Source organism: Brachypodium distachyon, chromosome 4 (genome assembly GCF_000005505.3).
Source record: "Brachypodium distachyon strain Bd21 chromosome 4, Brachypodium_distachyon_v3.0, whole genome shotgun sequence".
Taxonomy (NCBI): domain Eukaryota; kingdom Viridiplantae; phylum Streptophyta; class Magnoliopsida; order Poales; family Poaceae; genus Brachypodium; species Brachypodium distachyon.
This window is the reverse complement of record NC_016134.3, coordinates 20,540,307-20,551,378: the sequence shown is the minus strand read 5'-3', so window position 1 is coordinate 20,551,378 and position 11,072 is coordinate 20,540,307. Positions and strand designations below refer to the sequence as shown.

Here is an 11,072-nt window from a genome sequence, read left to right as displayed (position 1 = left end):
GGAACTGTGTACAACAACAACAAAAGCAGTGCAATGAGTACATTACGTACTCAGCGTGCCCCCTTTAGGAACGCTGATAACTATATGTTAGCTTCAAACGAAAGCTATATGGTTCTTTTGCATAAAAACAGTTTTATTTGAAATACTACCATACTTTTGATGAAGGCGGTTTTGATAAAAACAAGTTTATCTCCAAAGCATTATCCAACAACGTGAGGGTCCTCGACCACTCACCCAAATCCTCAGTTCCAGCAAGAAGTCTGAGAGGGAGGAAGGAAGGGAAAGAAGACAGGTCCCGTATGTCAAGAAAGATTCATGTGTCGTCCATGACTGTGGACACGGCTATTCGAATAGTTTTATACTCTGCAGAGGTCGTACGCTGTATCCACATGACACGATCTCGCCCAGTGCCTAACCAGCGGCCTCTGGTGAATACGCACACAAATGTGTACCGACAGCGAGTCGTGACAAGGTCTTTCAAAAGAACATACTCAATGTGACACGCCCACTAGGTTTCAACACGGAAGGACATCGTCTGGCGATTCGCAGTCCAGGCCCCCCTTTTATGCCGAGGGTTCCCTATCTTAGGCGACACCCCATGAGCGGTACAGCTATGACCACATTAAGCATGAACTCCATACTAAACCAAGCCATTTTAGGCCTCATCCGCTACGGGTGGCGAATTGCTCCCACACAAGCTAGCAATTGCTCCTTCAACCAATGATCCAGCTGCCGCCCGCACCAGTTGTATGGTAAGTTTCACTTGGAGTAGGTAGAGAGAGTAGAAGGAGATTTCAAGAAGAGGGACTACGCCCAGCTCGGCAAGCTCAACAACTTTCAGCAATGGTATCATCGATCCAAAGATCACTTAGAATCCTTGGAGAGATTTCCTAGTGAATAATATGAGCATGGCTAAGCATTTCTACTCAACAAGATTACATATAAAACTACTCCAGGTATCAAAGGAATGGCAACAAGCAGATAATGGCAAAGTGTCAATCGACACACTAGCTACAGGAATAAAATAGCATGCATGTTTGTAAAACAATAAAATAACTAACTAATGCCCATTTGAAAACATAGGATAAATATGATCAAAGAGAGGGGGGGTGGGGCATGCCTCCGTTGATGAATTCTTCTTCTTCAGCTTCTGATTCTTGTCCTAGTTCCACCTCGTCACTCTCTATTCGTCATAGTGGTAACAAGAACAAACAAAATATTAAATACAAATACAATAAAACCAAATGAAATGCAAATAGGAGAGTGAATAGACAAGGCGGCTAAGAATAGGTTTGGAAACTTGGAAAGGATAGGAACAACTTTGATAAGATGGAACAATGAGATTGATTCTAACAAAGTAAACTATATACCCAGAATGAGGGACATAGCTTGATTGGTCATAACCTTTATGAAGTAATAAATATATACTACACCATATAGTCACACTGCTACTAACCATATCGCTCAAGCATAAATGTAAACAGTCACAAAACAATACATCTTATCATGCTAGTTTGCAAGCATCAAACAACTCCTATCATACTAGTGATCATACAAGCAAGAAATATAATGTATCTAGCATGCAACCATAAGGATATGTCAAAAGCTAAGATAAATCTCTATGCAAGATAAAGCTAGACAAGGAATTATAGTTCTAGATGAAAACAACCATATTCTCTAAAGACAATAATGGACAACTGGCAAGCAGCTACCAAGTAAACACCAACTGAAAGAAGACTATTCAAGTATGCCAAGCACGATTCTACACTAATACACAATCTTATGATCTATATGAGTGGCTTGAGCATGATAACACATAATAGATGCACCTTAGCTATATGCAATGCGCCACAGGATGATGGAACACATATGCATTGAGATAATTAGAACGTACCTTAGAGATAAAAGGACAATAGAATCTAATAACAATATAACTACGAAAAGCTTAGAATGACAAAAGCATATGAATAAGAAGCATACAAGCATAGCATAATATGTAGTGCATATGAAACAACATGTATAAGCATGAGCATGTAAAGACAACCCGATATATAAGCATGAAACGAACGTGACACGGACATCATGTTATCTAAGAAAGATGCGTAATAATGCTAGCAACAATAGCTATCATGCCATCACATGCACATATACACCAAATATGCACTAAGTCACATGACATGTTACTGAACAAGTAAAGATCATCACTAGGTAACATATACAAGAATAATCAACTACTAACATGTATCACTAGCAAGCAAGAGGTTGACAATGGATGGCATACCATAGTAAACTAGTAATATCAACATCCTAGGAAGCATATATCATACAAGAATAGTAAACTAAGCATCTAGCAACTCTTACATACATGCTAGTGGTAAACCAATGGACAGAGAGCAGACAAGACACGCTTCGCATAAACTGAACATTAAACAAAAACAAGGAAACTAGCTAGCATACGCTATGCCTGGCGCACACACTAGGAACAAAGGCATGTCAATACAAGCATATTGTACTACAAGTGCATTATAAACAATTCATCCCACTCTAGCAAACAAGGCATCATACTCTAATCATCATATAACACAAACAAAAGAAAGACATGGCTGATACGACATGGCAAAGCTACTAGATTAAAGAACTAAAGACAACTAAAGCATATATGTAAATCTAGCTAACAACATACATGAACAAAATAACAATACAACCTAAATGATGCATCCAAACAAGGCAAATGTACATCAACTAAGAATGTCATTAGAACAATACCAAAGTTCTACGAGAACATTCATGAAAAACTAAGATTCTAGTTATAGAGCAATGAGCACTCAATAGCAAAATACTATAGTATTGCAAGCATACAAGATAATAGACATGGCAAAGTAAGAACAATTAGGCATGATTAATGTAGCTAACAATCTTACTACCACCACATGCATAAAGTAATGCTACAAGTTATATACTAATCATATAAGCATGACCTAAACCAAAGAGAATCCAAACATGTGATCCATCAATAACATCAAGCAAAACACATGCTAACATACATGTCGGACCTGGAATTTGACTCATACAAGTATTAAGAAGTGATTGATGATAAGCCAAGACTTCAACCCAAAGCGATCACAGTGCAAGAACTGTGCAGGGTGATGTGGTCTTGGAGAGCTTGGAGCGTCAACCCAAAGCGATCACAGTCATGGACCGTGCGGGGTGATATAGCTCACTATTTCCACAAGTCAAGCAGAGCGTCAACCCAAAGCGATCGCAGTCATAGACCTTGCGGGGTGATATAGCTCCCAACTCCTTGACGAGGGAAATTGCTTACACACCATCATGTCACAACTTAATAAAGCATGAAACAAACTTCAAATCCTACATACACCGTGTGCGTTATAACCATACACGCAGCACACACAATGTATGTCACAAACAAGTATCATAAAAATAACTCAAGGCAAGCATGCATAGCCATGAATACAGAATAAACAAGCAATACATGCTACTAAACAAATCTAATAAATAGCTAGCCAAGTGATCAGAAAATTCTACAAACTTGACATACAACTCCTATGCATGTATATGAACTACAAAAACAGGACATGCACAAAAAAATACTAAAGCCAATTCAAATTATATACGAATTTGACCCGAATAGCATCGGTTTATATATAGTTTAAATTCTACCCATCGGATTGCGAATCCGATTCCACCGGCGGGTCACTAAGGTCAAAGGGAAACTTTCTTAAGTTGGGGTTGAGCTCAGATTATGGACTGAACATGGAAGAGCATGACAATATTGGTCATAAACAAGATGGCATTGAAGTTGTCGGAGCTCCGGTCATCGGATGGAGGATCCGTCTCCTGTTCTAGTCTACTGGAGATGAATATAATTGAGTGACACGAATGAATTTTACAGCAACTAGGTATAGGATGTGTATGGCATGACCGTGTCGGTCGGGATCGGCATGGATTTGAGAACACCTGGCCAAAACAAATAATTGAACAGGACGTCATGCTTAGAACCGATATAGATGAGTCGACGTGTAAAAGGAATTTGGACAGGACTCACCGAAGGGGAAGAAATCGTGCCATGAACGCGACGACCGAAGTTGACAAAGATGAATGAAATCCGTCCCACGTGGTTGTTCTGCCGGGCTGCGGGTTAGGGCGGTGACTCTGCTGCGTTGAGGCTCTGCTCCTGGCGCGAGATTGCAGCCTGCGGGGCTCCGGTTCAGCGGGAACAGCCGGCGGCGTCCGTGACAGTGTTGTGGGCTGCGAGCTCAGGGACGACGCAGCCAACGGTTCAGGTTTGATGCATAACCTTACCACACCGATAGGAGGGGATTACTTGAGTTTACAGATCAAAGGAAAATTCAAAACAAAGCTACCTCGTGGTAACACCATCAAGAATGGTGACGGCGGCCGGCGGGGTAGATGATAATAGCACGGGCTCTACAATGGTTCTTGGATGAAACTCTGGGAAAGGAAACGAAGGAGGAGACGAAGAGCCTCAATATGACGCGATAGGAATTATGTTTTGTGGGCTGTGGTGGGAGATCAGGAAACGTATGCCAAAAACCGGCACTCGGGGCGTCCGTATCACTGGGGAATTGAAGACAGGAAACTGATGGTTGAAAGCTGAATCAGTTCACCAGGTGATGTAGATTAATTTGGCCATTTCGGTTTTCAGATAAACGACAGGGAGCAAGAGAATCGAAGGGGAAAATCAAGGTGGCGGCGTGCACAGGTGCGTGCGTTTCTGGAGCTGCTGCTGGTGCTCGTGAAAGAAGAAAGAATCAGGGAGTCGAGCAGGCGTGCGTGCAAGACAGGAGCAGGCTTGGGCTGTTGCCTGGATGATGGGCTAGCTGCTGGCCCAAGCGTGAGGAGAGAAAGAAAAGAATAGGAAGACTAGCTGGGCTAAGGGAAGGTGCAGCTTAGGCAAAGAAAAGAGAGAAAAAGGAGAAGAAGATGGGCTGCGACCCAGAGAGCAGGAAAAACTCTTTTCCAAAAAAAAGACTGAAACTTCGTAAACCTCCAAATAGAATGCAAACGAGCTCAGAAATTCCAAATTGCATATTTTAATACGCCGAATCGAAATAAAGTACCAGCAAACCAAAATAGCAAGTAAGACTTAAATTTAATTTGTAGTTGTTGTTACTTCGATTTGAAACCAAAACTTTTAGGAAATTTCAAATTAAGCTTTCATAAATTCATTGAAATTTTTTAGTCCTCTTTTTATGAAAAAGTTTCTAATTTTTTTTTTCAAAAACCGGTCCGTTACAATATCGAACCTGCCTTGGCGCCTGGCTAGGCGGCTAGTGAAAAGCTTCTAGACCATCGCTTGCGCCTCCGGTCCAAGCTGGACGAAGAAGAATGGGCTCACGAAGCTCCAAAGCTTGTGCTGGCCAGGATTGATCTGTGAACAATGATGAATGGAACAGGTTTTCATGCTTCGTTCACATTCCCTTAACAATTAAAACGAAACTCGAGCAAAATAGGGAAACTATTACTTGCTGGCGCCTGATGGCCTCGATCCACACCTTGGATTTGGCACGCTCGGTCAAGGATGTGTACTCCAGTGGGTTACAAACCGTCCAGATGGGCAGCCTTTCTCATCCTAAGTGCGACAAAAAATCAAAATTAGGGATCCCTTAGATCTACTCTAAATTGATTAAGTGCTCGAACTTTAAATCGACTGCATAAGAACTAGATCGAGCATTCATGTGGTCGGCTTTCTAAAAGTGGAACTAAAAGATGAGGGATCCCAAAAGCGGATGGACACGAGGTGGGATTCACGTGGTCGGGCATCGTAGAAGGGAAGCACGTGAGACAGAAAGGAAAGGGAAGCACGTGGATTCGTACCTCTTGGATGTTTGCCCGGACAGGACCACCAATCCGAACGAGGTTTCGGTCGTGCACCTAGATTTGGACCACGAATCCGTTAAGAAAGGGGATCGATTAAAAAAGGGGATAGATTAGAATGAATGGATCGATTAAAAAGGCAAAGGGGAGAAGAAGGCCATGAGCTTACCTCTCTTTCGATGAGCTCTGCATCTGCCAGCTTGTTCCCTTCCATGGCGACCACTGGCGGGTGAGATGAACGGGCGGCGTCGCAGGGCGGCTAGGTTAGAAGAAGAGGAGGCAGGGGGATGTGTGGTCAGTTGGGGAATGGGATGGGGATATGCTCGATAAAAAGGGAAGGGAGATGGGAAGTACAGCCTGGGCCCACCTGTCAACCAAAGAAGGGCCCACCTGTCAACCCCACTTATTGTGTGAAAACTGCTCTTTGTACTAGTTAACTTGGCCGACGTGTGCGTGAACTTGTTTTATTAATGAATAAGAATATTCATTCATCTCTACATGCATGAATCTGAAAGGAATAATGTTCATGCCTTAGTTGTTGGTGTGTCACTGTGTTGGACCATTTAACACCGGGATCCCCTTTAACTACCTGCATGCATGCACGCAAATGATGTGTACACACCTTAATTAAGGGATCCCTAGATGTGTACATACACCAATTAAGGGCTGAATCTTGCCAAGACCGGTCATCATTTCTTCAAAATTGATCAAATTTGAGTGAATTTGGAATGCTCGATGTATAGGATTTGAAGTCAAGAAAATCTGAAATTTGGTGACAACATCTAAAATGTACCCACAAGTACTATATATAAATTTTGGGATGAATCTTGCAAAGATTGGTCCTAATTTAGTCAAAATTAATCAAAATTGAGTGAATTTGAAATTCAAAAAATAGCAAATAGTTTGAAAACCGGAACCGTTTGAGATAGTTGTATCAAGACACAAATGTGGCCTGTGGACAAAATTTCACATCAGGATTGCACAGTTAATGGTGAGTGAATCTGTTTTGTGTGCTGGAAGTGAACTTAGTGTGTGTTGTTAGATTGGTCTGAAACCATGTGCTTTGTGTGGTGGAAGTGACCTGGGTGTGTTTTGTTAGCTTGCTCTGAAACCATGTGCTTTGTGTGCTGGAAGTGACCTGGGTGTGTTCTGTTAGCTTGCTCTGAAACGATGTGTTTTGTGTGGTGAAATAGATTTGTTATGTTAGCTCATAAGTTATTGTTGCCAGCTGCATACACATACAAATCCATCTTTCTGTAATGCAAACATCTAGATTCAAATATGTCAACATTACAGAACATCTCATTACAGTAGTTGTGCTTACATTTTAGACACAGATCCTAACCTAGACCACTAGTTCTACACTCAAAACACCCCAAAGAACAGAAGCTAACAGGAATAGAAGTAAGCCAATGCAATTTTTTTGGGTTTCCAGCTGATTCCTCATTGTCTTCCCCTGGTCTTCTAATGCAGCATTCTTCTTCTCCTCATTTGCAAGTTTCTGTTGCAACTCATGGTACAAAGCATCAGATCTGACAGTAGCAGACTTGAACATTTCATTCTCCTTCTTCCATTTTATACAGGAATCACGAAGATCGCCAATCAAATCCCGCGGAAAGGCAGAAGTCGGTGGGTCGTGCCACAGGAAGAAATTGCATCCACCAGAACACTAACAAATGTCATGCGAATACGTATCTATTTCGGTTCAACTCGACTCCTTTGTACAAGAGTTCGTTATTCAGTGCAAGGAAGACGGGGGTTCCCCCGACAAGCGCTTCGCACCCCTGTGCAAGTTTGCCGACGCGGAAGATCCCGACTCGGAGGACTTCATGCCCATTCCGCATGCCGGACCTCGCCGCGTCAAATGTAAGAATCTCCGACATTCTTCTGTGATTTCTCAATATCTGTCAATGAGGTGATTTTGTTCATTCTTTCTCGGATGCAGCTGACTCGGGCGAGCCCACTGCGGAAGTGCCGACTCGGGAGAAACGCGCCGTCATAAAGAAGAAGCGCGCCGTCGAGATGGAGCTTCCGCAGAACGTAAAGCAAAAGAGGGCAGCGGCTCGTGGCCCCAAGCCCAAGCCCCTGGTCGTCGGGTAAGGCCTAGCTCAGCTCAACTACTTAAGCTGGCACTCTTCTTTTGTTGTTGAGCCCGTAAGTAGTTAATATTTACTTCTGCAGGGAGGCATTGGAGGCCACCCAGTCTCAGACGTGCATCGCGTCTGAGATTCCGGCGGGTCATCCTTCCCGCGCCGAGGCCTCTGACCCGGCTGTGGACGGGACGGAGACTGCCGCAGATCCGACATCCCCGGCCCGGGATGTCGGTCCAGGTGTTGACGCCACCGTCGTCGGCCAGTCCAAGATCCCTGCGGCCGAGGTCTCGGCCCCCGAGGCTGCCCCCGAGGAAGCCCCTTCCTCGGCCGCAGTCGAGACACCAGCGGAGCCGCCGGCCTCCGAAACGCCGCAAGAGCCGGCGACGGGTCCGCAGGACCCCCAAGATCCGCAGCCGACTCTGACTCCTCCGCCATCTTCGTCGCAGCCGAAAGAGGGCGCCCAGGCTGCTGCTGCCCAAGCCGCGAAGGCTAAAGGCCCTGCTGTTGCTGCAGGATCAACGGTTCCGGGATCTGCTGCCCCGCGTCGCTCCGGCCAGCAACAGGAGATTCCACTCCGGACATCCAGCGGGCAAAGCTGGGGATCGCTGGGCCAGTCCGTCATGGACTGGAACAACGCTGATCACTACGAAGTGACCTCCAGCTCCGTGCAGTCGGCGCGGCAGAGCCCCTTAGTGGGGCCACCACCGGCAACGACTCCGGAGTCGGTGGCGGCTCAGATGTACCAAGCCCGGGTGACCTTGTTCGAAACGAGCCGAGCTACTGAGGTACGCCGAAATTCTTAAGAAATTTAACTCTCAATTCCAGTATTCCAGTATAGTATCCATACTGCTAGTCCCCGAGGTTTAGGGCGAGTAAGGATTAGTTGGCCTAAAGCTTATCTCATAGAATTTCAAACATCTATTCCCCGAGATGCAGGCCGAGTTTAGAATAGTCGGCCTGAAGCTTAGAAGCTTCAAACACTTATTCCCCGAGATTCCGGTCGAGTTTAGAATAGTCGACCTAAAGCTTAGAAGCTTCAAACACTTATCCCCGAGATTCAGGTCGAGTTTAGAATAGTCGGCCTGATCAAACACTTATTCCCCGAGATTCCGGTCGGGTTTAGAATAGTCGGCCTGAAGCTTAGAAGCTTCAAACACTTATTCCTCGTTAACTGCCTGTTGTTGCGAACTCACTTGTGCATCATTATCTTGCAGCTCTGCATGAACAAGCGCACTGCAGTCTTTAAGGGGCTGTTGGGCAAATACAAGAAGCTGGCGGCGTCGCACGAGGCCCTGAAGGCTGAGCGCGAGAGCCAGAGTAAGTGTATTCTGCAAAGATAAGATCTCTGTCCGAGTATGCGTAGTCGGCCTAGACTGATATTTCTTCTTGTTCGCAGCCGGAGATAACGCCCAAGTGGAGGAGCTGCTGAAGCGCGTCTCCGAGGTGCAAGGTGACGCCCCATCCTCGACCCGAGTTCCATTCATATTATATGTCGGCTTCTGTAACATCCGTCAGATTGAACAGACGAGAAAACTCGGCTGGCCGAGCAGCACCGGGAAGAAATTTCCCGGCTGCAGGCACAAATCGCAGCGCAGGCCGAGGCGCACAAGACCGAGGTGAACCAACTCACCTCGGCCCTCGCTTCCCAGGCTGATGAAAAAATCCGCCTGGAAGATGAGGTGAAGAAGGGCAAGGCCCTCGCTGCCGAGCTCGAGACTTGTGCGACAACCGCCGAGTTAGAAGATGCCGAGAAGACCGGCCTGCTCAAGGTCCTCGGTCGTGAGATCATCAAGATCGATAACATGCTGACAAGTAAGCTGACCCTCTTCATTCTGTTACTCGTTTGAATGATAGCGGTAACATGCTGAGACTGACTAGCTTCCCTCTGCCTCTGCCAGAATTCTTTCCCTTATCCGTCGAGCATGCTCAGGCGACCGTGGCGAAGCTTCGCAAGAAGAGGGACCCGGTGGTGGCAGCAGGGGCATCATACGAGTGGGACTTGGAGGACTACCTAGTGAGCATTGCGAGCCGGGTTAAGCCTCTCAAGTCCTTCGGCGTTGACATGCTGGATGCCTCCCTCCGGACCTTGAAAGCGTTGTGGCCCGGTGAAGAGGTGCCGGAGGAGATCCCGGCCCTGGCAAGGCGGCTGCACGAGGGTCCGTCCCGGCTAAACGAGTGGCGGGAGTCTGCCGCACGCGTCAGAGCCGACGAGGCTTTGTCGTTCGTACTCTCTTGGTACGACGGCATTAACCTCGACGTGCTGCAGACTATGCGTGCCAGCTCCCCCCATCTCTCGGATCCGGATCTGGTGGCCAAGTGCAAGGAGTGGGCCTACTCCTTCATACAATATGCCGACGTGCATAAATTTGTGGAAGGCCCGATCTCTGACGCCGAAGCCGAAATGACGGACGGGGAGGAAGAGGCGGAAGACGAGGAAGCCGCCGTGGAGTCGGCCTCCATTGCGCCGAGTTCTGGTGACAACGACCCCCCTGTATCTTTGTAGTTTGCGCAAAAAACTTCAAAATAGTTAGATCCCCGGAATGCTGGGTGCAGATGTAACCGACACACTTTGTTTGCCAAGTACTGTGTTCTTAATCTTAATAAAGTCTTTTTGTTTATCGAATTCCCGACCAAGTCCCTGAGTGCCTTTTTTGTCTTAGTGAAATTTTACAACTTCAGTTCTTTTGTCTGCCTTACCGGCATTCGACGTATGAATCGCAAAGTTATAAAACCACTCTTTCGAAAAAAAGTAACCCGAAGAATCCGCTCGGCAATAGACGAGTTAACACGAAAAGCCTAGTTAAGATAATATGTATCTCGGATCGCCTCTTTGCTTGTTCCCTTAGTCATTTTTCGTGTGCTCGGTTATTTTATACTCATCTCTAGCTTGCCATGAAGCCAGGTTGCGGACAGCAGCGAAGTGATAGAGGGATTTTGTCAATACCGACATACTACTAGATCAACGTAAGATTATGCAATTAAGCCATGCCGACATACAAAAGAAAATTGTAAGACAACATTTAAATGACATGGAAGTCCTCGAGTTTCTTTCAAGAACCCGGCGGATAATTTCATTGTCTTAATTGAAACATTCAACATAAGGAAAAAACGATACAAATA

General features: G+C 45.6%; 1 protein-coding gene and 1 long non-coding RNA gene across 2 annotated transcripts; one reads left to right on the top strand and one right to left on the bottom strand.

The window, feature by feature from the left end:
* Positions 1-3,764: 3,764 nt before the first annotated feature.
* LOC112272384 lies at positions 3,765-4,953 on the bottom strand. Its single transcript, XR_002966110.1, has 3 exons — positions 4,386-4,953; positions 4,067-4,318; positions 3,765-3,978 (listed from the first exon to the last, which is right to left on the bottom strand). It is a non-coding gene; the product is annotated as an uncharacterized LOC112272384 (long non-coding RNA).
* Positions 4,954-6,804: 1,851 nt separating this feature from the next.
* Positions 6,805-10,455, top strand: LOC106866696 (MAP7 domain-containing protein 1-like). The gene is made up of 7 exons (XM_014902330.1): positions 6,805-6,850; positions 7,805-7,955; positions 8,041-8,737; positions 9,167-9,269; positions 9,349-9,402; positions 9,477-9,764; positions 9,851-10,455. Exons 1-7 carry the CDS (start codon positions 6,805-6,807, stop codon positions 10,453-10,455), a joined length of 1,944 nt encoding a protein of 647 aa, XP_014757816.1.
* Positions 10,456-11,072: the final 617 nt, after the last annotated feature.